Source organism: Alternaria alternata (genome assembly GCF_001642055.1).
Source record: "Alternaria alternata strain SRC1lrK2f unplaced genomic scaffold CC77scaffold_5, whole genome shotgun sequence".
Classification (NCBI taxonomy): Eukaryota; Fungi; Ascomycota; class Dothideomycetes; order Pleosporales; family Pleosporaceae; genus Alternaria; species Alternaria alternata.
Genome location: NW_017306194.1, coordinates 343,534 through 368,782, shown reverse-complemented (window position 1 = coordinate 368,782; position 25,249 = coordinate 343,534). Strand labels below are relative to the sequence as shown.

Below are 25,249 nucleotides of genomic sequence, written 5' to 3'. Positions count from 1 at the left end.
GGTGGTTATGTACAAGTGCCTTGGAGCCCTCAGACATCCCATCTGTCCAACACAATTTACCTTCTTCATCCGGAGGTACTGAAAGACCAGTCCAGTTGTTGTTCGCTCGGTGACCTAGTTTGCTTTCTCCATGGCCAGGGCTTGGTAATTAGTAGGTATCGCTGGCTACTAGAAGAACAACCTTTCGGGTGTCTCGATGGGAGCCTTGTAAACAAGATTCCAATCAGGCGATATTTTCCAACGTAATGATGGAGTATGAAGAAAGTCAGCCATACCGCAGCTTCACTCTCTGAAGTTAGGTACGGAGTCGTGTGATCAGCCGACGTACATTTGACCAAGTTAAAGCTCAAATACTGGCCGTAGCGGCGGTAGTCTTGCCTTTCGGGGTACTGAGAAGAACTATGTCTCCGCAAAAGATCGACAGTGCTCCGGATACTTACATATACGTATGAAGCACCACGACGCTACAGGTAAGATGCTTCGATTTAGGTCACACTAGACTAGTCCTTCAACTGCGAAATCTCCCACCAACCCGAGGGTTACAGTCGCTGTGTCCAATGAGACCGGACGAAACTTTTTTGTTTCATCGCTGTGAGTTCTTGACAACACGAACGCGGAGGTGCTTTTGTAGTCTTGGTTCATGCCATGCACATGTCGCTTAGTAGGTGCCTTTTCTTGACATGCAGCAGAAGATTTGACGAGTCTGATTTCAGCGTATGTGGCGTACCAAAGCACGAGATTCCAGTAGCTCCATCAGCCCTTGCTTGTCGGCTTCGCACTGTAATAGTCCTCACAACTTACATGCGGAGATCATCATGAATATCAACAGGAAAAAAAGTACTTGCCAGGGGTATCTTTGTTGCATTCATCGTGATTGTGCATTATCATGTCTCATCAAATCTCTATCACCACCCCAAACCTCGCAGGAACAATCAACTTGCTACTAAGAAAGTAGCACATACAGTTATTGCATCTCCATTTCAACCTCCTTTTTTGCCTCCGCCGCCTGGGTGGGTTTCCGACTTCTACTCCTGTTCTCTGCTTTCTTCTCCACTATGTCCGCCCCCAGTCCCAAATCGGCGATCTGAGTCGACGCAGGCTCCAAGGATTGTTCCGTACTCGCCTCGGAACTCAGCCTGTTGCTGTCCTCCAACGACTTTTTCACATCCTCTTCAGCGGTCTCATGAGTGACATCCTCGGCATTTTCCCCCGTTTCTGTACCGGTACTCAGATCCGAGCTTGGCTTGACGACTTCTCGTGCTACGTCTTCGCTCGGCCTACTGGTTGCTGCAGCTGGACTTACTGCCCTGTTCGTGTTGCTAGTGATGCCCAGCTTCTCGAAACCCGCCATTACTCCTTGCCTTAGATCCTGCCCTAGCGCAGCTGCAGCATCAAGAGGTTTTGGTGTGTTGGAGACTCTTGGGGAGCGATCGCCAACAGCGTGTGTAGGAGGAAGCTGGACAGTTGTACCTGCTCCAGTCGCTCCGTCCGCGGACTCTGTACCTGTGACAATGGGCTCCTGGACGATTGGAGTGCTCGTCCCACTCCTTCCAGTACTCTGGTTACTGGTCTGGGGTGTGAGATTTGGTGGCGCTTGAGGGCCAAAAACGTTCATCTCCTCGTCAGTACGACCAAAACATTCAGCCCACCACCTCGCCTCGCCCTTTCGAGGGAAGATCATGCGCTCCTTGCCTCGGATAGCGTCATCAATCTCTGGTTCGTACTTTGGGTTCATAAATTCTTGCTTGCGGCAAAGGAAATAGTCCCATACGCTCCTTGTTCGCTCCTTAGCCCTGGTGTCTACGCGCTCCTTTTCATTGTCGAACAGGAACGTTCCGTACTGACAGGAATAGAGATGGTAGAGCAAGCGCCTCAGGAAGCGCTCGCTAAACTCAAATCGGGTTGGGTGCTGATAATGTAGTTGGTATACACAATCGAGAAATTGATGGAACACGGGTGACAGCTCGTTCACCTTGGTGACACGATGCTCCTCCGCAGCTCCAATCTGAACAGGCTTCGACGAGGGAGTATCGGCAACATCTGTGACATTTTCTGGCATGTTCGTTTCCGGGAGCTGATTGAGAGATTCGTTCGATTCGTTGTGGCGGTTGAACAGCCCTCGCGCACCACGAAGAGCATTCTCGAAGGCATTGCTGCCTCCAGTGCCGTCGTGCTTGCGCTCAATCTTTTCGTTCTCTATGGTGAACCACTTCTCATGGCTCAGAAACCCTGATCGATGTCGAAACATGTGTCCAAAGGAAAGCCAATCCTTCTCAACGAGGACGATGAAACCTTCCAGCGTCCGGTAATAGGGATCTAGCAAGATTTGACTGAGTGCACTCAACTGGCTCGTGCGATCCCAGCCATCGGAACAGTGAATGAGGACATGCGAGTGCATGATGCCAACCGTGCGGGCTATCAGCGCAGTTCCATCCAGTATGTTAGCAATGTGCTTGATCCAATTACTCTTGGCCAGAAGCTGCCTGTTTGGGGGAAAAGGCACTAGATCCGATTCTTTCAGGGCCTCAATGACAGTATCAAGCGACTTCCGCATGACGTGAATATTATCAATTCCGAGGTATGCTTTCTCCGCTCCTGGATAATAGTCCATCTTCTCTGAACCAAGCCCAACAGCTTGCATCGCGTACGCATTTACTGTAGGCCTAGCATCAACAATGAGGTTCCGCTGCTGGGCCCCGTAGACTTTTGGCGCGTCGGCGTCTGTTTCCGAAGACGCTGTCAGGTCGTCTGCAGTGGTCCTTCCGGCATCGATACTCCCTTCCACTGCACCGACAAAAGAGCTATTAGCACTGGAATCGTTCAGGTTCACAACGCTTGTATCAGGAGTGAGCTCTGCAGAATTGGAGGAGGAGATATTTGCAGGTTTCCACCCGCGGTTAGTCGCCCAGATGGCTGCAACGAGCCGCTCATCTTGAGGGTTTCGATTCCCACGCAGACCTGGTGTGGGCTGTGAGCTTCGCGTTATGGAGCAGTTGTTGACAGGATGGCGGTAAACGAGGGCTGGTATCCGCTGTCGCGATCGGTATTCACCTGCGTACCTGAGAACGCTGTCCGAGACGTTGGTGGGAACGACAAGAAGGGCGGGATACGTCGGCGCATACTGTTCCACTCGTCAAGACCTTCCTCAACGTTACATGTGGCATACCATGTACCTTGTACTCCAAGTTGACTTCTGATATCCGCCAGCCCTTTTCCGAGTCCTTTGGGCTGATGCCCAGTCGCTTCCATTCGCGGCGCGCGTCGTAGATGTTCCAGCCATTCTGTTGGTCTTCTGGTGGTTTTGGCTGGTAGCTGAAGGCCAGTAGCTTGTCTAGTCTGCCTATCTTGCATGAGAGCGCCCGTATGCTATCGTACACGTCTCGCGCCTTCTTGTCATTCGGGAAGAAGAAGGCGAAGAAGGTAAAGTCGCGACATCGTATGCGGATCGAGGGCTCCTGGCGCAAGACGGGCGGACACGATTTGAGGGAGCAGTAGTTGATCATGGGATAGGTAATCCATACTTCTTTCTGCCGCGGTGGTTTCGCGTTGGCGGGAGCGTCGGCGGGCAGGCTGGGGAGGTAGCTGAAGACGAGATGGTGGGGCATGAGGTGCAGTGTGCCGTCGAAGCGCGTGCCTCTGCGGAGGAGGTAGACGTCCTCTACCTGCAGGCAGTGTCAGCGTACTCAAAGCAGTGCTCCAGCAGAGCTGCACGTCTCAGCGGCGTTTCTTACCTTGCTCACGCGTATCCGCTCCATGGCGACTAAAGGGCATGCGACAATGAGTGCGGGTGGCCCGGAGCGGGGTGTGAAATCGCTATAAATATGACCCGACACACAAGACAAGCATCTAGAAAGAAGGATAAAGGCAGATGAGAGCGTCGCCTTGTCCAGCGCGCATGGTCAACATGAGCTTGTCGGCATGTGCCTGCCCTGTCATGCTCATGCCTCGTCCCGCCGCTTGTGTTTAGCATCTTGGCGATCAGCGTCATCTGGGTGTCCGCTTTTAGCACGCAGTCGTCACCTCTATCCATCAACATTCACTTGCACGTCGCAGTTGCACTTGACCTGACTCTCAAAACGCTTCCATCAACACCACAACAACACAGCCAAGTGCATGGAAAAAAACTGATCCAAGAGAAAATGCTTTCGTTCAACCGCGAGAACAAAACCTCGTTTACTACCAGTGCAGAGCACATCTAGAGCTCAGGTACACAAGCAAAACAGGCAACATGCTACATACTTACTTGGCTTGGCCAATAAGCTTACCTGGAGCCATTTATACTGGCAGCTGCTTGAATTACATGTACAAAAACTCTCACGAAATTACCGCGAGTGCTTTCCCAGACAAAGAAATCGCTACCTCCATCAATAACCCTAAAAACCATGTGAGCATAGACATATAGGCTGGCTATGCGCCGACCCAGGTTCTACACTGTCACATGTACACACCTAAGCCGGAGGCGGTGGCGGCGGCGGAGGGACATCGCTAGGCGGCGGAGGTGGAGGGGCCTCGCCTGGAGGGGGCGGTGGCGGCACGGAACCAGACGGTGGTGGTGGAGGTGGTGGCGGGCTGCCGGCAGATCCGTACGTCTGGAAGAGAGGACCAAGGCCAGGAGGAGGACCAGCAGGAGGTGGGGGAGCACCGTAACCAGGAGCACCATAGGCACCAGGAGCACCCATACCAGCGTTCTGGTCGTAGCCATAACCACCATATCCATAGCCAGCTCCTGCTGCAGGAGCAGTGGGAGCAGCAGAAGCCCAGGGAGCCGCACCATTACCAGCACCGTAGCCTTGATCGTAGGATTGACCACCACGGCCGCCGCCACCAGCCCAAGGCGGAGGAGCGGCCGAGCTACTGTCGCCTCGACCACGGTCGTCGCCGTCACGCGCCCAAGGTGCAGAGCCTCCAGTGGGACCACGCTCCCATGGCTTGAGGGTGCGCTCGCCTCCACCGTAGTTGTCTCCGCCAGCAGCGCCGTTGCCGTTGTATTCGATCGCCGCGCGAGGCTGGCCACCAGCGCCTCCCATCTCGGCCATAAATGCGTCGAGCTCGTTCTCTGGGGCACCGCCAATACGAGCTGGCTGACCGCGGTCGCCGAAACGGTTGTCGTTGCGCCAGGGCTGACCGACTTTGCGGTCGGGACAATCGCGAGCCATGTGACCAGCTTGACCACAGACACGGCAGATGATGCTGGCCGTGAAGTTTTGCTTCTGTGGACAATCGTACTTGCGATGACCAATCTCACCACAGTTCTGGCAGGCCTGGTTCTCGTCGTCACGAAGGGTACCGTTGAGGGCGGCAAGCTCACGAAGCTGGTTGCGCTTGAGTTCGTTCTGGCCTTCAGGGATAGAAGCAGCCTGCAAGATTAGCATCCGCGCATGGAATAGTATGGGAAGTGACTTACAGTCTCAATGACGTTATGGATAAGCTTCTTGGCCTTGTTGACCTTCTCCTCGGTATCGGCCATGATCAAGCAATGAAGGTCTTCTTCCTGATTGCTGGTATGAGCTGCGTCAGAGCGTCCTTTACCCTCCTTGACAGAGCCTTTGCCACGAATGGCAATCTTTGCCTGGGATTCCGTCTCCATCTTCTTGAGGGTATTTCCACGGGGGCCAATAAGTAGACCAACTGTTAGTGCAAAGAGCTGTGGTTAGTGTATGATCAAAAATATTGGAGCAAAAGGGTTAGGGTTAGTGACATAGCTGTACTACAGGTGCCACTAGATGCACATAAACATCCAGCAGTCTGAGCAGGCCGGTCAAGACAAAGGCTAGGGCAGCGCAAAACAAGGGGAGGGGAGTTAGAGGGGTTAGTTCCGTACTGAAGTTAATCTCCGGGTAATCATTGACCGGAACGTAGACTTTCTCCTGTGTCTTAGTGGGCCGCCTGTAATCGGCAGGTGGGTGGTAGTTAGGAAGCGTCTTCATCGCCTTCTCAACGAGCTTGTGGCGCTCGTCTTCGAGGCGCTTGCGGTAGCGGAACTCGCGAGTGTTGACACGGCGACCAAAGTTGTCATACTGGGGTGGGGGCGAGGGAGACCTGTCCATGTTAGCATCTTTGGCATTCAGAAAATCAAGGTACGTACCTGTCGCCGTCCGCTGGGACGACATCGTTAATCTTCAACTTCTGGGTGATCTCCTCGATACGCAGATGCAGGGTATACGCGTCAAGCTGCTCGGTAGTCATGGCCGCGTAGATAGCAGTAGGCAGGCCCATCAAGCCAGCCGCCTTGTTCTCGCTCGCATCACCCCATCGATTGCGCTTCTTGCGTTGTCGCGGACCGTCGGAAGAGTCTGCGCCACGGTTGTCAGTAATGAAACATGAAAACATGCGAGGATTTGACTTACTGCGCTCAGGGCTGCGGCCGCGCTTCAACTCCGACAAACCCTCGGCGGGCGCAGACGGGTTGTAACCGCCATCATCATCACCACCGCCGAAACGACGGCGAGTACCTAGAGGTATGTTGTTAGAACCCGTGATGCCCTGGTTGCGCCACGACATGATTGCAGTTGACAAAAGGGTTGCGATTTCGATGAAAGTGTAGGGCGAGTTGAGAAAGTGGAGGGCTGTCGCGACGAGGCAAACGTTTAGGCTAGTAGGGAGCGCGCTTGGCTGCTTTGGGCTGCAGCCTGTTGATCACGTGATCTTGACCTCTCTCTTGGCGCGAACCTCCCTCTTACTTAATAAATGGTGCCGTGGCTGAGGAGCTGGGTTCCTTCTGTAATCATCCTAGAGCTCCTCTGCATGATAGGATTACGGAGGTACCGCCTTTCCTATATTCAAGGCCGCATGCTCTTTACACTATCCCAAAAGCGTCAGGCATGAAGACTTCACAAATTGTTACTCGATGGCGGTAGTGCAAAGCAGATGTGTCACCGATGTTCCACGCTCAAGACTGCAGAAACACATTGGTGCCCATGTGCTGGCAATTTCTCGCGTCGGCGTACCGCATACTCACTTGCTGAAATCTACACAGGTTCGCTTGCCTAAATACCTAGGTAATTCAATTGAATATTCACTACCACCGCTTTCGCATGTACATCTATAAAAAAAAAAGCCATCTGTATGCATCATTGGCAGTACTCGTTCTATTATCTTAAGAAATAAGGTAATGCCTTGATCGCATGCTAGGTGTTATGGGCACTCTTCGTCCCGCGAAATGCAAGCTTCCGCGGTGCCACTGAGGCTATGATTTCTGTTACTCACTAGCAACTCTTAGGTGCCAGCATTTCTACCTACCATAGCGAAACTATCCAGAATTCCACGCCTGGAGCCGCTTACGAATCATCGCAGTATTTGGTGTCGGCACGATTAACCAACCACCAAGCTCGATTTTCGTCCGAAGCTGCCCCTCATCACCCCCCACTACTACATCATTAAAGCTGCCAGGCCATAGAGCTCCACTGCGCCCTTCAACGACATATATAGCCACAGACAACGAACTTCCGTTTCTTCTTGCCGTGTCGACTCGTAGCTTCAACTCACCGCGAACATGTCTCAACAATCGGACATCAACTTGTACACCACACAGACGCCTAACGGCATAAAGATTTCGATAACTTTGGAAGAGCTAGGGTATGTACTTTTTCTTTACACAAAAGTTGCAATGCACCTTTTATCATAGTTATGATTTCCAGCCCGTAGTAGCTTACACTGTTCTTTCTCGTCCAATGTCATTCGAGGTCATGGCGACTCCTTCTCGCGTCCCTCCTCCTGCAAGGAAGCAAGAACTTGCAATATCCCAAGATGTTTCCTAAGTGGCTCGCAATGCATAACGAAAGGGCGAAATTCTTTGCTGGGTTTAATTGCTCTACTTTGACATATTTTGAAACACGCACCTCAAGTGCTTATCTTCGTCCAGTTCTTTTTAGCAATCCAGATTTCGGTGTTTGTGGCCAGTTACATGTCATTCCACTAGTTTTCTTGAATTCACACCTTTCATATGCTGGAATTTAGCATACACAACGAAGTAGTCATACTTTGTTGATTCAGTTAGCTGAGATCTGCAGCCTTCCTTACACAGTCCACAAGATCGACATCTCTAAGAATACACAAAAAGAAGAATGGGTAAGTCTAATCAGCCTTCTACTTGATCGTTCTAGGCTGACGAGAGATAGTTCCTGGAAATTAACCCCAATGGACGAATTCCTGCGCTCACAGATACCTTCACTGATGGCCAGACTATCAACCTCTTCGAGTCTGGAAGTATTATGGAATATCTTGTCGACCGCTACGATACGGATCACAAGATCAGCTTCCCCAAGGGCACACGCGAATGGTACACAATGAAAAACTGGCTCTACTTTCAAAATGCTGGCGTTGGGCCCATGCAAGGTCAAGCTAGTGAGTACACTTTCTTCTGCTCTCAACTCTTTGCTTTTTGCGGCCATCCCGAGATCATGTCAGTGTGTCACCCGATGCAATGACGATTTTCTCCCGCTCTTGAAATGGTGTCGTCATTGCACTTCGTGTCAGGTACGGCACTGGATGACCGCGGTAAATGGCGAGATGAAGTCTTCACAAGAATGCCGTGGAGTACATTGTGATTTCACCACAGCTCATGTCTCTTTGGCTTCGAGAATTACGTTGATCTCATCCGTACAAAACGAGCAACCTGCATCTTTTGGGAAACTGTGTCGGCTCGCCAGGATCATTTCCTGGCTGTCGATTCCGATGTGGAGGCTCTCATCCCGATGCGGGGGAGATTACTGGAAGACGTTTTCCGTTGAGACACGATCTGCCTGAAGACAGAGAACACGTTCTCTTCAGCATCAAATTACTCTATAGTGCTACCACTGGAATATAATGATGATGCTTGTCGGTGCAGTGAGCTAACGTCGACTGCAGACCATTTTACGCGGTATGCACCCGAACACATTGATTACGGTGTCAAGCGATACCAGAACGAAACTCGTCGTCTCTACTCCGTGCTAGACAAGCATCTTGCCTCAGACAACAAGGCTTACATATGTGGTGAAAGATGCACGATTGCTGGTAAGCACTTCTTTCATGGATCCTCATTGGTCGACCTATTTGTCTTCTTCGTCCATGAACTGCAGCGATATTTGGAATATGTGCCCAGTCATCTCCAGTTCCATCGTACTTTCCATGCCTTCTCCGATACACGTAGACATTCAGCACACTTGAGGATGATTATGGTGACACACAATAACACCTACTAGATATCGCCCACTATGGATGGGTCTCTTCTGCAGGTTGGGCAGGCGTCGATATTGACGAATTCCCTTCGCTCAAAGCCTGGGAGGAGCGCATGACATCCCGTTCTGGTGTCGAGAAGGGTCGTCACGTTCCTGACCCTCACTCCATTAAAGAACTTCTCCAAGACAAAGACAAGATGGAAAAGTACGCTGCCGAAAGCCGCAAATGGATCCAGGGAGGCATGAAGCAGGATGCTGAGAAGCAAAAGTAAGTGCTTTTACTTTCCCAAAGGACGCCCCGTCGCAGTGTAAGTAAGGATGCTGGCAAGACATGTGAGAGTTATCAGGACATCGTCCGGCCAATCGCATGGCACAGTTGTAATTGTTGAGCCAATCGCATCTCTAGCTTTGCTCTTAGTGCTCCTTGAATCCGAATCCGAGTTTGTAACAGCGGTTATCTTAGGCATCAAATTCGTCCGTGCCAACTAACCCCCCCAAGTTCCAGACTATAAATTACATTGCGCCACCATCGCAGCACCGGCGCAACACTGCAGGTACCAGTTTGCGAAACGCAAATCTAGTCAGGATAACCTGTATCATTTCCAATGCTCGTTCGTAACGATGACCCACTTGGAACTTTTACGTCTTGGCATTTTCTCGCGCGAGCTCGGGTGAGTTTCAAGACCATCATCATTTCACCTAGTGACAAAACTGCACAAAGCTTTAAACCCAAACGGTCAAGTACATGCGGCTTGCCAAGCCTGTCAATAAAGTAGGGGATATCCAGGCTGGCAAGCTTGGTTGCGTAATACTCAGTCATCAGGGGTGCGACTCAGAAATGATCGATGGGAAGTGGGCTCATCACGGTTCACGGGACACTGCACTAGCACAATATTAGTCGTTGATTGCGAAGTAAGGCCCGGTGATGATCCTATATACCACCGCGGACGCTCCGATTGCCATCAAGTTGCGCATTTGTCTGTCTGAAACGTTCGAGAAGCAACATCCAACCTTGGAAGGTTTTGTGAGAGGCCGGGAAATCGTCCGTACGATGTCGGGGCTGAGGAGCGCTTACATGCTAGCGATAATAGTGCTAGGAAGCCTGGAGGTGAGTCGGCGGCCCCCAGAGTACGCTACGGCGAAGTGCCGAACCAACTAAATGCACTTCCAAACTTGAAAAAAAAAAGAACCTAACGATAACTTATGACTGACGTACACGCGTGTATCGTGAATCTGGATTCAATAGACAGAGATTTGTTGACCAGTGCCTGCTGAAGGGACGAAGCTCCGGTGACTGTATCCTCCCAGGCGCATGGGCTAATGCCCACCACTCAGGTGGCTGAGGGAACGCGGACGGCATCGCCTGTTGCCGTGACGGTGGGCATGCGGTGACACCCGTTCGAAACTCAGAAGGCTCAGCCATCGACCTAGCCATCAATCAAGAGATTGCTTCACTGAAAGGGTGTACATGGTTGGATTATGTCAGTCTCAGAGACACCACAGTTGCCTGATCATCGTGAGAATCAGCTCATCCGGCGAATCCGGGAAGGGAAGAATGTACTCACGGATACGGAAGGCGTTCTCTCCCGATCTCCTTTCACAGGGGCTCAAGGAAGGATTAGTCGTGTCCCTGAAAAGAGTGCGTGGGCTGCTTACTGGTTTGATGAAGGGCGGACACGCGGTGTTTATCACTTCAGGGGATCAGGTATATCGCTCCTGGTTTGTGCAGAGCACCTGCAGCACACCCACAGTGGTATCTGCACCTGTATCAGCAGGACGGACTATTCTAAGCCACCAAAGGGCGTGCCCCTCTGACCAGTTCACCCTCTATCCGTCAGTCTGGCAGCGACTTGCGTCCCGCAACACCCACACTTACCCACGCCCCCAGTATCATACTCTCCCCGCATTAATGCTTGATGAGATGCAGGTTGCATGATCGCAAGGAGCTCTGCGACGGCGGCAGCGACGGTTGGGCTCGCTTCAAATGAGCCGGTTAAGCCTCAAGGGGTCGAGGGAGCGTGATCCCCCAGCTGTGAGGTTTCGAGCCGTAGCTGTTATACTACGGCTATTTCGCCTCTGCCATAGCCGCCACGGTAGGCGGCGCCCCCGCAAACCTGCCACGGCTCGATGTCAACGGTGAACATCGTAGAACATAGTTGATCGAAGCGGGTCATAAGATTGACAGGGCAGGCAAGCATCGTGTTTGCGAAGCGGAGTAGCCGTCCGCACACCCGACGCTGTCACTTCCCCAGGTTTTGGTGTATGCCACGATCCCGGCTTCACTGGTCAGGGAATCTGGGGTGCATGAGGGAAGCAAGTTCTAGTGCATACCATAGTATCCAATGAATGAATCAAAGTCTTCTATACTGTAATGTCCAAATGTATAACATGCAAGACTCGCCCCAATTAAATTCAGCTATGTTTGATCGTGAGTAGTTCAATGATAGTTGCTCGAGCTTGCAGCCAGTGTAGGGTGCACAGCAAATGTGTCATGCCCATATTGAACAGCCTCCATGTGTGGCTGGAATAATGTCGTCCCATATTGCTTCAAGAGAACGAAAACTTAGCAAACTTGTGCGGGGACCCGGCCTGTGAGTGGTGAGGATCTCAGTACGAGTGAACCTTGGAAGCGTCGCAAGCTCACAACAAGCCTCTTCGCCTCTCGCCCCAAACAGCATGCGCAAATGTATGTGGAAGCCCCAAGCCTCACTGACCTTCAGGAAGAAGTATAGCCTTCGCTAGCTCAGCGTCGCTAGAGAGTCTGACATTCAGTGATTCATGACTCTTCTGTGAGTGGGATTCTGTATCAGCTTGACTCCTACAGAGATAGGAAGGCCAAAGCTGTATGGTCACACATTTCGGGGCTTGATACAAAGTGGGTGAACTCTGGCGCCCGTATGCATGCAACGGGACCCAGAAGGCACAGATTGGTCATCTTTTCGAGGCAAGAGCAAAGGGGCCTTGTCGTTATGCATGCTCATTGTGCGGGCCCTCGTGCTAGAACCTGCAGCGTATTGCGGACCCCCCTCCTCGGTCGCAATACGCAGCCTCTCAAGATGAAGCAATTTCATTGTATACCGGTAGCACCGGCCAAGCTATCACTTCGGTAGTGATGCAGCACCTAGCATTTGCAAGGCTGTGAGCTAGTTCAACGGCCCGGCAGGCGCTGCTCTCGTGTGGGTGTGGACCAAGTTCTTAGCATGTGACGACTAAACTGGATAGATTTATGAAGATCGTTGACAGAGCCATGAAGCAGTGCCATCCCTTTCCATCGGCCAACATGTTTCAGTTGAAGAGAGTTTTGTTCAACATATGGTGCCCACGTGGGGCTGAAAACTCAGCTTGAAGATTCTGATGATCCGGTCAAGTCACGAAATGAAGCTCCCAATTCTGCGTCTTCTAGAACTCCTGTTGTAGCGCGTACCTGAGATAAGCGTGGGATGCCTAAGAATTCTCCGTCCCAAGAAGATTTAAGCGGATCCAATGTTATGTTCTGTTGCAGAACCATTACGGCCATCTTGTTAGTATATAGACCGTTCGCATTGTTGGTGTGCTGGCAAGGGACTACACGGCCAGTTTGCGGTGTTCCGCATATAGACGAGAAACGGTGACGTTGGGCCGACCACATATCGGAGGTGGGTTCACAGCCACTACAAGCTCGCTTAGAGGCGCAGGATTTCTCGGCTTCTCCTGCATGGCGGGGACAGCGATGCCACAGAACAAAGTTTGACCAAAATCCGCCGACACAATTAGCTCACGCTTCAACCAACGTATGTATCGGTGTATATACTTGAGTTAGCAGATAGACCATGTTCAGTACTAATGACTCCTTTGTGGATACCGAAATACAAGCTTGTCTTCGGGTCGAGACTCACGCTCGGTCCCTGGGTGAGTGGGACCTGGTGTGGATATCATTGGGTGTAGCGCGAAGGTCGTGCCATGCCTTCACGAGAAGATCGTTGTCGGTATCAGGTATCGGGTTTCAGGTGCTATGGCGGCGTGCATATTTTGACGTTCTGACGTCTGGTCCTTGATCACTATGGGTACGCCAATGACGGCCAGGTACCGTGAAACGGGACGGACGCTGTTTCAGCAGATGATGGCATTCCAAACCAGCAGAGCTCCAATCGTGGCGCGCCAAATATCGGCGAAGGGGAGGTATATCAGGCGCTTTAAGACGATATCTCCGACGCTGATGTTGCGCAAGAGTGCCTCGGGAGTGTTATTATGGTCAGGCGCTACAAGCCACAACCTGGAGAAGCTGCCAGCAGTTATTGGTACTGGGAGCAGGCAAGGATTGGCGGGAAGCTGACGTGCGGTGTGAACTTCGAAGAAGCGGGGCTCTTTGCGGTTCGCTCCTAGCGCCGACTTTGAGAAGTGCATCTCCCACCGGTTAATCTGCATTTAGCCATGCTCGAATCATGCGCTAGGATTTTCTGACCCTTGCCACGGTCCCCTGCTACGGCGTTCCTGACCCTTGCCACGTCTTGCCCCAGAGCCTGGTTGCCGTAGCCAATGGGTCGTAGCTTTCATACATCCATGAATGCTCGAATTAAACACTGCGTCTTCTGATATTGCACTCCAGTTGATCTCGCTTCTCGAAGCCCGCGTGGACGCATGGAATCTTCAAGCCACAGATCGTCACACTGACCCTTGGAATCGTCTTTGCACCTTAGGACATCTTACAGTCGGGGTGTACCCTCGGCACCTAAAGCTTTGTCGGAGGCCCACATATGCTCCCCAAGTATCGCATGACCCGTGGTCGTCCCCAGATTTCCGGCTACCGACTCCTTCGTCTTCAAGTACTCCCGCGACGTCACCCGCGTGCACCAACTGCCGTTCCTTTCGAGTTCGCAGGTCTCGAATTGGGTTGCCACATTGCAGGAAGCAGTATGTCGGCCATGTTTGGCGGGGGCCGGTTGGTGCTAATCTCATGTAGGGACCAGTTGAAGTCATAATCGTCACCGCAACCAACAGACGCAGCCATGGAGACCACGACAGCAGAAACACCCAAGCTCGAGCGTCGGAGCTCAGCACCAGTAAAGCGGAGAGTTAGCCGAGCATGCGATCATTGCCATCGAATGCGAACAAGATGCAACGGCCAAGCTCCGTGCTCGCGCTGCATAGAGCTCGAATACGTTTGCCAGTACAACCGTGAAAAGAAACGACGTGGAAAAGTAAGCAACTCCCAACTATCGATGACCATCAGCCCCAACCGCGTGGACGTCGGTACGCGCATGCATTGCGACTGTCTGGTGCATCGAGGAGCTGACGCATTACAGGTTCCACGGCACATTCAGAAGCAGAGAGAAGAGGCTGCTGCTGGTGGTAGCCCACAAACCCCTAATGGCATTTCTAGTTATTACGAGAGGCCTGGTGTCATGGCCGAGATGGATGAAGATGTTTGGTCGCAATCAGAAGCGACGCCAGTCGTACAGCACTTTCCAGCTGGTAAAGGTGGTCTACCTGCGGGCGATTGGCAAGCTCTGAACCCTGGCACAACATTCGATCCACCTGTCAACCACATGATGATCGATCCATTACTCCTTGGTTCAAACGCTGCGTACCCGACGATGCACGCCGAGATGCCTCGCGAAGAGCTCATGTATGCCATGAATGGTACGTACGATGGACGAGCCCGGAGTACTTCGCACCACTCGCAGTCTGTGTACATGTCTCGTTTGTCTCGTATGTTACTCAAAATGCCTCTTGCGTATTGCGATACGTGTTGAATCGGAAGAGTTGCTGACAGCCATAGGCATGCATCTCATCCCCGGCCCTAACGGAACACCGGTTTCGATCCCCCCTGAGTACGCCAACATGGCCTACCCAATGCAGTACCAGCAAGCTGGAAGGCAATCATCACCCCGTAGTTATGGTTCCGTCGACACAGGATCGCCACAATCGGGAGTTAGCGTAAACTCTTCGCAAAACGCCCCTGCCATAGCCGCCTGTAGATACCCAGTCTTGGGACCACTGCTTCCCCATCTAGGACCAATACTGAATGTCACCACCGCATGCGACCTGCTCGAATTCTACTTCCAAAGTTCCTCGTCGGTATTTATGGAACCAGTTTCGCCGTATATTCTCGGGTCTGTCTTTAGGAAGCGAAGTTTTCTACGACAACACAAGCCGAGAAAATGTAGTCCCGCTCTGCTTTCGAGTATGCTTTGGGTCGCTGCGCAGACCAGCGAAGCGAGCTACCTGACCTCATCGCCGTCTGCAAGAGCTATTATCAGCCAGAAGTTGTGGAAACTGACTGTGGATCTACTCAAACCCCTCGTTCATTCTCCATCCTCGCATGGGTTCGCACCAGGACCTGGACTGACATCCGCCGCACACGACGCCTTTGGAGTTGATCGAGCAATAGGACGCTACGATGGAAGACCTGACGGAGCCATGCCACCCACAAGTACATTGGACGATGTCGCCACATATATCAATCTTGGCGTAGTCACTTCTGCAAGCGAGTACAAGGCGGCTTCCCTACGGTGGTGGAACGCGGCGTGGTCGCTAGCCCGAGAGCTCAAATTAGGCCGAGAATTACCACAAGGACCTGTTAAAGAGCGAGAGACAACCGCAACAGATGGGGAGATAGAAGTGAGCATGTCGGATTGCTCTAGTGCGCAAGCGCCTGTGGGCACCCCAGCCGCGGCAGTCGTGGAGGAAATGAAAGAGGAGAGGCGTCGACTGTGGTGGTTACTTTACATGGTCGATAGGCACCTTGGACTATGTTATAACCGACCCTTGGCCATGCTTGATAACGAATGCGAGGATCTGTTCCAGCCAGTTCCGGACACGCTCTGGCAAGCGGGCGAATTCTATACAGGCCATCCTGGAGCGCGAAAACGGGGACTCAACTTCGAGTGTACATCGTATGTATAGCCCGCAACTGAAAGACGCCGCTTCCAGGTGATCTTTTAGCGCATTCTGATGCGCCTGAGGACTATGCTAATCTAGACAGGCATGATATATTCGGTTTCTTTCTGCCATTAATGACAATTCTTGGAGACATTGTCGATCTAAACGCCCAGAAAAACCACCCCAGATTCGGTCAGCGGACATCCTGGGAGCTTCACGAAGCAGAAATCACCCGCCAGTTGGAACGGTACGCGTACAGCATCGAAGACTTCAAGGCACAACACGGCTGCGGCTCGAACGAGGAAGCTCAATCGAACAGTACACCCGACCCAGTCCGCAGCGAATGGATTCACCAGACCAGGAAAGTCGCAGCCTATGCTACTCATATAATGCATGTGTTGCATATCCTGTTGCACGGCAAATGGGATCCCGTGGCACTTCTGGAGGATGACAATATGTGGATATGCTCACAGTCCTTCCTTGCGGCAACATCCAACGCGATATCGGCTGCCCACGCTGTCGAGGTAATATTAGACGTGGATCCGGATTTGTCGTTTATGCCCTACTTGTTCGGCATGTATCTCTTGCAAGGAAGCCTTATCCTGCTTCTCTTAGCCGACAAGTTGTCTACTGAGACTAACGACGGGGTCATTCGCGCATGCGAAACGATTGTTAGGGCGCATGAGGCTGCGGTCGTAACTCTCAATACGGAGTATCAGGTAGGCTGTTCCTTTCATGTTTGTTGCCATTACACCGCTAACTTGACGCAGAGAAACTTCCGCAAAGTGATGATTTCAACATTAGCGCAAATCAAAGGCCACGGGCACGCAAGAGAGATGACGCCTGCGAAGAGGCGAGAAGTACTATCCTTATACCGCTGGACGAGTTTGGGGAACGGGCTGGCTATCTAAGTGAATTGGAGGACATTTAGAAGCCGGTGGTGGCCATCGGCGTCTGGCGCGACTCGCACAAGCCTGCGGGCTGTATATGTGGCTGGATCGTTGTACAACTATGGTTTCCTTTTCTATGCGTGGTTATGAAAACACGTGAACGGGCGCATAATTTCGGCTTCGTGCGGCTGCATCTGGCCTCTTTTATTGGAGCGATTGGCTATGCTGCATGATCAGCAGCCCGTAAATATCATTCAAAGTATCAACGTAAACTCAATCGCTGTTCAACCACCATTGCGCGTATATGCTGCGTCACGATCACAGGCAAACTGGGAAGTGCAAGCCTGTCGTGAATTGCGCCGTCTGTGGCAGCTGCCGCGACTGCCGCTCGGGCAGAAAAGGAATAATGACGGCGAAACGTTGGCGTTCGACCTAGATTTTACGCTTGGTCCTGCGATCGCCGAGACAAGGATGCTGCTCTGCTTGTCGCTAGGGTAGCCAGGTTCTAGATGCGACGCGATTATCGGGGTGGCAGCAAGCAGCCGCCCGAGACAAGGCTATGAGATACAAATCAAATGAAGGTGGAGCGAGAAACTGTTTCTGCTGTGTGAGAGTCACAAGGAAGGTGCGGCCGTCTTGCGCTAGTTTGTGATGATGCTGCAATGGCAGTTGCGACCCTCCGAGGTTCCTCCTTAGGCGCTGCCAATTCTGACGTAGTGCGCTTACTCGAACTAAGCTCCGCAATGAAAACAACCAAATAGGATATCTATCATAGAACGGTTATATACAACGACGAAAGCACCATAAATGCAGACACGTGCTTTTGCCCCAGACTTTCAACAAAGTATGTGTAGAAAACGTAGCACAACCCATCATGAACGTAAGAAAACATGACGTAAACTAACTATAACTTCTTCTCTACCTCCATGACCTCTCTGATACCTTCCGCGACAGCGTCGACCTTCTCTTGTGGTAGTCTCTTGAGTGGCTTGCGGGGGTAGCCACCGTAGCCGTAATATGACTGAATTGCTGACTTAGTTCCAGGGATGGCGGCCTTTGTGAGGACCCAGTCGCCTTTGCTGAGCACCTTTTGTAACTCAATTGCCTCGTCGTACTTTCCTTCCGCCCATAAGTTCCAGACCTTGACGCATGTCTTTGGCAGGACATTAGCACCGCCAGCGATGATTCCTGATCCGCCACTGGCAGCAGTCTGAGCTGTGAAATCGGCCATACCACCAAAGGCCATGTAGCCACTACCATTGCTCTTCTGTGTGCAGGCATTGGTAGCAAGGGCGACACGAGTGAGCTTTCCAGTGTTGCCGCATGTGAATTTAGTACCGACAATGTTAGGGTGTTTGCCAAGCTTGATGATGAGGTCGCTGTCCATATCGATACCGGCAACGGCTCCTGGATAGTTGTATAGGATAATTGGGAGTGGTGAGCCGTCTGCAACCTTGGTGAAGTACTCGTAGATGGCCTCTTCATCCATGGCATAGCGGTAGTAGCTTGGAGGAACGGTAAGAACGTACTCGCCGCCCGCTGCCTCTGCTTCTTTGCAAAGCTCAATTGTGAGCTTGATACCGTGTTCAGAAGCTCCAACGATGACCGGAACGTTTTGGTAGCCAGCCTCATCGAGGGCTTCGCGAGTTGCTCGCGTGACAGCGGTTTTCTCGGCCCGTGACAGGTGGACAGCCTCTCCGTTGGATCCCATAGTAACAAGACCAACAAGACCAGCCTCGGCTAGTCGTACTGCATGCTTCTTGATTGTGGGAATATCCAGCTCCTCAGTCTCTGGGTCGAAGAAAGTCATGGTGGGTGAGTAGATACCCGGTCGGAGAGGGGTGCGTTCCTTGGAGTGGCCATTGGCCCCATTACCATTTGCTGCCATGTTTGCTATATGTCTGGTCAAGAAAGACTAGAGAGTGTCGATGAAGAAGGCAGGCTATATACGAGAATGCAAATTTCGGGAGAGAGGAAAGGGAGAACAATATCGATGATTCAAGTACGGGTTGGGTCAGCTTTAATATAGCAGCGAGATGGAGGCAATCGGCGCAAAGTAGGTCAGAGGAGCTAAGTTCGGCAGAGCTCACGTCTCATCCCACATTGACTGGCGTGTCTCAGTGGCTCTACCGTTGTCGAGATCTCGTCAAATGCGCCTCGGTGATTCGCCAAGGGCAGCGACAGTGAGGGCTAGACTGGAGTTTGGGTGCAGGGCTGTGGGCCATCTGGCGAGTTCGGGACACCACTGCGCGAAATGCGGGACATTGTGCGGCCTTTTCTATGGGAGTGACTAAAATCGGCGGTTGTGTGATGGGATAGAGCTGCATCTGAGGCAGGGTTAGCTGTCGAACATAGTGGCACAGCATGGACGTGTTGGACGGGTGGCATTCTTCCACCAATGAGACATGGGGCGGCGCGTGGGGGGGCTGCGACTGTCCCTCTTTGCTTGGCCCTGGGGAAGTTCGCTACCCCTCGGAGACAATAAACTCCAGCAACCGCGCACACCCCAAGAGATTCCTCCAAGACACTTCTGGCGTGCTGAGACCAGCCCGGCTGCCTTATAGATGGCTTGGAGACGCCACAGCCATCGAAAACGGGCGCAAAACAATCGCCCTCAGCAAGACTCCGCCCCCACCACGACCAAAGGCCTCGAATGATGTAACGTCATCCGGCCGCGGCTGCCGGCAGAACGCGTGAGGGCCTCGTGCCCCTCATCGCGTTGCTGGGCCATATATTTTCCGTCGCTATCGATAAGTAGTCAAAGGCCGACGAAGCTATGTCGGGTATTGAGCGAGCGCATCCCCTTGAATTCAGCTCTTGTGTCGTCTCATCTCCCTCGGAAATCCGACAGTAGCTAAGGAACGTCTCAATTCATCTTCGCAAACGTCCAGATCTCAAAGGAAACGGTCATCATGGCGCCAGTAGAAGTCCTCATGGTATGTTGCCCCTCATCGGCCACCTAACTGCAGCTGTCTCGCATGCATGCATTCATGCTCTTCCGTTACAATGCGTTTACAAAGCTGATTGCAAATCTAGGTTGGTACTGGAGAGTATACGACGGGATTCGTAGGAGGAGGCGCATCCAAGTCGGATAAGAAGGTTGGAGTTGTAGGACTGACGCTGTTCGACCTCCGAAGACGCGGCAAGGTTGGCAAACTATCTATGGTGGGCACATCGGGCGGCAAATTCCCCGCAATCCGTGAGTTGCACGGCGTCTGAATTGCTCTCCCCATGTGGCATGCTAATCTCTGCCAGGCGAGCATCTCCAAAAGAACATCTCCGAAGCATACAACAACTTGGATGTGTCATTTGAGGAATTTCCCAAAGAAGGGAAGACCGACCCGAATGCGTACAAGGCCGCGATTGACGCGCTTCCCAAAGGGAGTGCCAGTAAGTTACAGCGCATATCGGCTCTATTGTGTACTTCCTCTGATATCTCTTAGTCACCATCTTCACACCTGACACCACCCACTACCCAATCGCTTTGTACGCCATCGAACGCGGAATTCACGTCCTCATCACAAAGCCTGCAGTAAAGTTACTAGAGCATCACCAGGAGCTTTTGGCCGCAGCAAAGAAACACAATGTCTTCGTCTACATTGAGCATCACAAGCGGTACGATCCCGCTTACGCGGACGCGCGTTTCAGGGCACAGAAGCTGGGCGACTTCAACTACTTTTACTCTTACATGAGCCAGCCAAAGTACGTTTGAACTTGTGAAAGCGGAAATAACAGTAGCTGACAGGACAACTAGGAGCCAACTGGAAACGTTCAAAGCGTGGGCAGGTATCGACTCTGACATCTCTTACTACCTCAATTCTCACCACATCGATATCAACGAGTCTATGATTCCTGATTGGAAGCCGGTACGCGTCATGGCTAGTGCCGCTAAAGGTATTGCGACGGGATTGGGATGTGATCCTGCTACCGAGGACACTATTACACTACTCACAAACTGGGTGAAGAAAGATGACCCAAGCAAGGTTGGGACCGGTGTTTACACAGCTGGCTGGGCAGCACCACAAAAGGCTGGTGTACACTCAAATCAATATTTCCACTACATGGCGTCAACAGGAGAGATCCGCGTCAACCAGGCAAAGCGCGGCTACGATGTTACCGACGATGAGGGTGGCCTCCTTTGGTACAACCCGTAAGTTCAAGCACCAAAACATTGCCACTTCGCGTGCTAACAATCTTCAGATTCTACATGAAGTACGCTCCTGACGAGGAGGGTAATTTCGCCGGCCAGATCGGTTACGGGTACATCTCGTTTGAGAAGTTTGTTGATGCTGTCAACAAGCTCAACGCAGGCGAGGTCACACTTGACCAGCTAGACGCGCGGCCGCTACCAACTTTGAAGAACACTATCGCGACAACCGCAATCCTCGAGGCTGGCAGAAGATCGCTCGACGAGAACCGACCTATTGATATCATCGAGGAGAACGGTGTCTGGTCTCTGAAGTAGTTCACTTTCTAACCAAAAGCGATATGTCACTGCTCAATTGGACGCGAATCCCACATGCTTTCTAGTTAGTGTCTTGCTTGAATATGCCTTGCTTACCTTTACCCTGAGTTACACAGTCATTGTTTACTCATCAGCCACGGATCGCTAGCCTGATGTGATCGTCGCATCCGTGATGGCGCGGTTCCACGTGGTGACTGACACGCCGTTGCTGGGCTCCACCCCCACAACGCCAGGTTACCAGATAGTCATACCCAGAAACAAGGTCGTGACAAGGTCAAGGGTCTCCACAAAGTGGCATAGGTAAAAACAAGGGCCTTCTGAAAACCGGGAGATCATCGGGTGCTCTAGTCAGTTTCTGCGACGGGTTCGGGCGAACACCCACCGAGCAGGCAGGCTAGGGAGGACCCGAGACCGAGAATGCCCACTCCGACTCCGACACTCTGTCTCCCTAATTACTGACTCTCTTCCTTAGTGTAGCACAGGCCGATGGCTGGCTATCCTAGCTCAGATCTGTGGAAGGCTTTTCGTCGTTGTTTCGAACTCTAATTTGACGTCGAAGACGTCAACTCAAATCCAACGTCGTGGTTACCCTTTGCGTAAGACTATGCGGTTGTCATTACTCAGCAGGGAGACGTACGCAAGCACATAGTGAAACACGCTTGTTACCTACCCATTGTGATTTTTCATCAGTTTATACAAGATGTTGCCACTTCATGTATCTTTGTTTAGTGATCAAGGGGCCTTTGCAGCCACAGAGCCACCACAGCCACACAAAGAACTGCTTCATTGATGCAACATCTTCGGTGACTCTTCGAAATAGTCTTTTACATTCACGCGCAGGATGACAGATGGTTGACGTATACATCACAAGTTCGACCTTCATGAGTTTATTACGAACCCATCTCGGTTGTCTGGCCGGTACAGATACTGTGATGAACATTGAACGCGTACAATAGCTACAGAATGTTGAGAACTGGTTGACGACGCTTGTCACTATCGAACAAGAGCTACTGAATTTCTTCTTGGTTGGTCGTTTGACTTGACTCCAACGACAGCTCAGGCGGAGGAACATGACCTTCTCTTCAGCAAGGACGACGCTGACGCGAGAGATGGATGTAAAAGAATAGACCGCATTATGTTGGGGCATAAGGATAATAGTAGTGAGTAAGATAGCCTCACTTCGCAACATTGCCTTCACTTAGCTCGATATGATTAACGTATAGGTCCTAGACGAAATTCTAAATGCAGGCTTCGATGCTATCAGCTGTGTTTTCCAATGTGAACAGCACGACATCGCTAATGTCAAAGGGGAGTTTGCTTGTGAGCTGTAATTCATCGGCTGTAGCGATTCAGGAACTTTGCAACCCACCAAAGAACCATAGGAGAGGTTGGAAAAGACGAAGTTCATTTTTATGCCCTCCACAAGCGGCGAGTGGAACATAATTTTTGAAATTGGCATATCGCTTGACACGCACTGGACTACCTTGATCATCGACTGCTAACAGTCCATCATCCACGCACGACACTACGACTCGAACAACTCTGGCATTAAGATGAGAAGCTTGGCTGCCGCTAAGCTGGTTCTCTTAGCATTCAGCAGCGTCTACGAACAACTACGACCGGACCACAGCCATAACAAACGCTTGAGGCTAGGTAACATCATTCTGGAGGATCGAACCTCAAACAGGATCTGTGATAACCAATGTGTAGTTGATGCTGCGGGAGCTTGTGGATCTTTCATATTGGCTTTCGCAAAAGATGTTGTCCAGTTGGTTGCTGAAGGTAAAGAAGATGCCAAGCGCTTAAGAGGCATGCTGATGTTGACACCACCCTACTGGCTGACTTTGCGTAATACTGGCCATAGAACCCAGGAAAGGCGGGCTTTCATTAGTCCTAGCAGGCCTACTGTCATGACGTAGGTACTCAGCTAAGATAAGCAGGTGGCATCAGAGACGCCAGATCACTGCCACCATCTCAAACCTTCTCACTTCCAACCTCGAAAGCCTTCGTACCAGAATGATGCAGAGGTTTCCACAAAATTGAGGTGCGATCGATCGGTGTTAGCTAGGTATTATGTGGGCCAGCGAACAACCTCCGTCAAGGCCGACATTCGACCGTCAGCATTCTCGCACAACTATGAGGCCACCCCCAGATACTCGAACGGTGTTCACACCGTAATAGTAACACTAAATCGTATTCAATTCTTCATAATCTTGATATCGTCCTTTTGTCGGGTTATATCGACTCTATAGCACGGAATACATCACTAAGGATTCGATATTGCAGTGCCATAGAGTCGCTTCTAGGACAAGAAATTGGAAGATATCGGGCAGGTCAGCACGGTGCTCTTCGCTTTGCCTGGTTTGCAAGGACGTTACACCTCTATCTCACCTAAATCTTCGAGCTTGACAGCTCGTTCAAGCCGTTCGATCGTGGCGTATTATTCCCATAGAATTCATAATCTTCCATGATGAACGTCTCTTGAAATCCATTCCTTAAAGTTCGACTCCACAGCCCCTTTTCATCATCACAATGAACACGGGTGGATCAGGCTACTTAGGTAGAGCAAAGCTAATGTTGGACGAACCTTTCCAAATGTTCTTCGCTCAATCTTGGAAATTTGCGTAAACTGGACAGCCAGCCAATTGATTGGTGACAGTCTCCAGCATCAACGTGATGGAAGATGTCAGGGCTAACGGACATCCCAGTGCTTGTTCTGAATCAGAAAATCACGAATAACGAGCTAGGAACGAACCGTGACAAATTCTTCCTGGGGTCTGAGATTAATCTTGTTGTTCCACGCTCTGAATTCATCGAACTCTTGCGTAATAACGACCCCAACAAGTGGAGGCTTTGATATATATGAAGGGGTTCATAGCAGGAAGTCTCGCTCTCGGTAAATCTAAAGTCTAATGTCTCCACCAGCAATAAAGCTTACCAAACCATTGCCGAAACAGAAGCATCGACATGGCTGCAATATCAAAGTATTGGCATATTTTCGATCTGCTAAGAAGGACCTCCGAGTGTAAAAATTACGGAACTGCCTTCTCAAGTACGATTTTCGCCAGAAACATTTTCGTCACCAACAGAGATGTCATTCGCACAGTAATCGACATTGAATATCGTACAAGACACTGAATGAATATGACATCCACATGACTTGACGTACTGCCACAGCCTGGGAATCTTACAGGATGATAGACACGGCTCTGGAGTTACTAGCTAAACTTGCATTACATTTGGGATTTTCCGCTTCTGACTAGAGAGCTTGAATATTGGTTGAGCAATTTTACGGTGTAGTTTCATTGCTCACTCCTCCTTACTGACATCTGAGTCACGAAATTGTAGTCTTTGCATAGAAGCGACTTGAAGTAAGGACAAGCACACGAATATTGATGTTTGAGGTTCCAATGTAGAAAGCAACGAAAAAACAGATGAGTAATATTCTACCTGAGAAGAATAGAAGTCTTAGGGTGTTAATCAATCAACCTTACTGGTTACCCAAACCGAGGCGCTGATACGCATCCCAAACAACCTATTCATCCAACCTCTTCTCCTTTGACCACGGTTGCCACACAGTCATGCTATCCCCCCGTCCAGCACTCTACCATCCATGCAATTCTTCTATGCCGAGTCGCAATTCAACAATTAACTCGTCTTCAGCTCTTTCAATATCTAGTTCTGGGTTGGCTTACGCGCCTCTACTGAATCATGATTTCTGTGCTGGTAGTAGTCCAAAGGTACGTCAAGACTGATGCAGTCGTTTTTCGCAAAGTTGCGATCTCCATATCGATTGATGACATATCAGGTGTCAGTCGCGTAACAGCTGAGACTGCTTTGGCTATTTCGAACGGTGCAAGAACATAGATTGTCGG

The 25,249-nt window shown here is 51.2% G+C and overlaps 6 protein-coding genes across 6 annotated transcripts; 4 read left to right on the top strand and 2 right to left on the bottom strand.

The window, feature by feature from the left end:
• Positions 1–955: 955 nt before the first annotated feature.
• On the bottom strand, positions 956–3,969 carry CC77DRAFT_687936 (phosphatases II). Its single transcript, XM_018532771.1, has 3 exons — positions 3,732–3,969; positions 3,174–3,662; positions 956–3,121 (listed from the first exon to the last, which is right to left on the bottom strand). The coding sequence occupies exons 1-3, from the start codon at positions 3,753–3,755 to the stop codon at positions 965–967; spliced, it is 2,670 nt and encodes an 889-aa protein (XP_018388478.1). The 5' UTR covers positions 3,756–3,969; the 3' UTR covers positions 956–964.
• A 254-nt stretch (positions 3,970–4,223) lies between these two features.
• CC77DRAFT_687617 (hypothetical protein) lies at positions 4,224–5,721 on the top strand. Its single transcript, XM_018532769.1, has one exon. The coding sequence runs from the start codon at positions 4,410–4,412 to the stop codon at positions 5,367–5,369; it is 960 nt and encodes a 319-aa protein (XP_018388477.1). The 5' UTR covers positions 4,224–4,409; the 3' UTR covers positions 5,370–5,721.
• A 1,622-nt stretch (positions 5,722–7,343) lies between these two features.
• CC77DRAFT_687848 (glutathione S-transferase II) lies at positions 7,344–9,703 on the top strand. The gene is made up of 6 exons (XM_018532770.1): positions 7,344–7,575; positions 8,010–8,067; positions 8,118–8,343; positions 8,848–8,994; positions 9,183–9,426; positions 9,658–9,703. Exons 1-6 carry the CDS (start codon positions 7,493–7,495, stop codon positions 9,668–9,670), a joined length of 771 nt encoding a protein of 256 aa, XP_018388476.1. The 5' UTR covers positions 7,344–7,492; the 3' UTR covers positions 9,671–9,703.
• Positions 9,704–13,995: 4,292 nt separating this feature from the next.
• On the top strand, positions 13,996–17,000 carry CC77DRAFT_957546 (hypothetical protein). The gene is made up of 5 exons (XM_018535536.1): positions 13,996–14,335; positions 14,441–14,846; positions 14,917–16,033; positions 16,123–16,738; positions 16,790–17,000. The coding sequence occupies exons 1-5, from the start codon at positions 14,144–14,146 to the stop codon at positions 16,928–16,930; spliced, it is 2,472 nt and encodes an 823-aa protein (XP_018388475.1). The 5' UTR covers positions 13,996–14,143; the 3' UTR covers positions 16,931–17,000.
• A 580-nt stretch (positions 17,001–17,580) lies between these two features.
• CC77DRAFT_687369 (aldolase) lies at positions 17,581–19,035 on the bottom strand. Its single transcript, XM_018532767.1, has one exon. The coding sequence runs from the start codon at positions 18,795–18,797 to the stop codon at positions 17,814–17,816; it is 984 nt and encodes a 327-aa protein (XP_018388474.1). The 5' UTR covers positions 18,798–19,035; the 3' UTR covers positions 17,581–17,813.
• A 679-nt stretch (positions 19,036–19,714) lies between these two features.
• CC77DRAFT_687379 (D-galacturonic acid reductase) lies at positions 19,715–21,720 on the top strand. The gene is made up of 6 exons (XM_018532768.1): positions 19,715–19,845; positions 19,946–20,108; positions 20,165–20,299; positions 20,353–20,611; positions 20,664–21,059; positions 21,110–21,720. Exons 1-6 carry the CDS (start codon positions 19,822–19,824, stop codon positions 21,372–21,374), a joined length of 1,242 nt encoding a protein of 413 aa, XP_018388473.1. The 5' UTR covers positions 19,715–19,821; the 3' UTR covers positions 21,375–21,720.
• The last annotated feature ends 3,529 nt before the right edge of the window (positions 21,721–25,249 follow it).

Excerpts from the sequence above, each read along its gene's own strand:
- CC77DRAFT_687936 (XM_018532771.1), bottom strand. The coding sequence starts at position 3,755 with ATGGAGCGGATACGCGTGAGCAAG. Across the intron at positions 3,663-3,731 it reads AGCGGATACGCGTGAGCAAG|GTAGAGGACGTCTACCTCCT; the intron begins GTAAGAAACGCC and ends CACTGCCTGCAG. Across the intron at positions 3,122-3,173 it reads AAGTCAACTTGGAGTACAAG|TATGCGCCGACGTATCCCGC; the intron begins GTACATGGTATG and ends CGAGTGGAACAG.
- CC77DRAFT_687617 (XM_018532769.1), top strand. The coding sequence starts at position 4,410 with ATGCGCCGACCCAGGTTCTACACTGTCACATGTACACACCTAAGCCGG.
- CC77DRAFT_687848 (XM_018532770.1), top strand. The coding sequence starts at position 7,493 with ATGTCTCAACAATCGGACATCAACTTGTACACCACACAGACGCCTAAC. Across the intron at positions 7,576-8,009 it reads ATAACTTTGGAAGAGCTAGG|CCTTCCTTACACAGTCCACA; the intron begins GTATGTACTTTT and ends TGAGATCTGCAG. Across the intron at positions 8,344-8,847 it reads GCCCATGCAAGGTCAAGCTA|ACCATTTTACGCGGTATGCA; the intron begins GTGAGTACACTT and ends CGTCGACTGCAG.
- CC77DRAFT_957546 (XM_018535536.1), top strand. The coding sequence starts at position 14,144 with ATGGAGACCACGACAGCAGAAACACCCAAGCTCGAGCGTCGGAGCTCA. Across the intron at positions 14,336-14,440 it reads AAAAGAAACGACGTGGAAAA|GTTCCACGGCACATTCAGAA; the intron begins GTAAGCAACTCC and ends GACGCATTACAG. Across the intron at positions 16,034-16,122 it reads CTCAACTTCGAGTGTACATC|GCATGATATATTCGGTTTCT; the intron begins GTATGTATAGCC and ends TAATCTAGACAG.
- CC77DRAFT_687379 (XM_018532768.1), top strand. The coding sequence starts at position 19,822 with ATGGCGCCAGTAGAAGTCCTCATG. Across the intron at positions 19,846-19,945 it reads CGCCAGTAGAAGTCCTCATG|GTTGGTACTGGAGAGTATAC; the intron begins GTATGTTGCCCC and ends TTGCAAATCTAG. Across the intron at positions 21,060-21,109 it reads GGCCTCCTTTGGTACAACCC|ATTCTACATGAAGTACGCTC; the intron begins GTAAGTTCAAGC and ends AACAATCTTCAG.
- CC77DRAFT_687369 (XM_018532767.1), bottom strand. The coding sequence starts at position 18,797 with ATGGCAGCAAATGGTAATGGGGCCAATGGCCACTCCAAGGAACGCACC.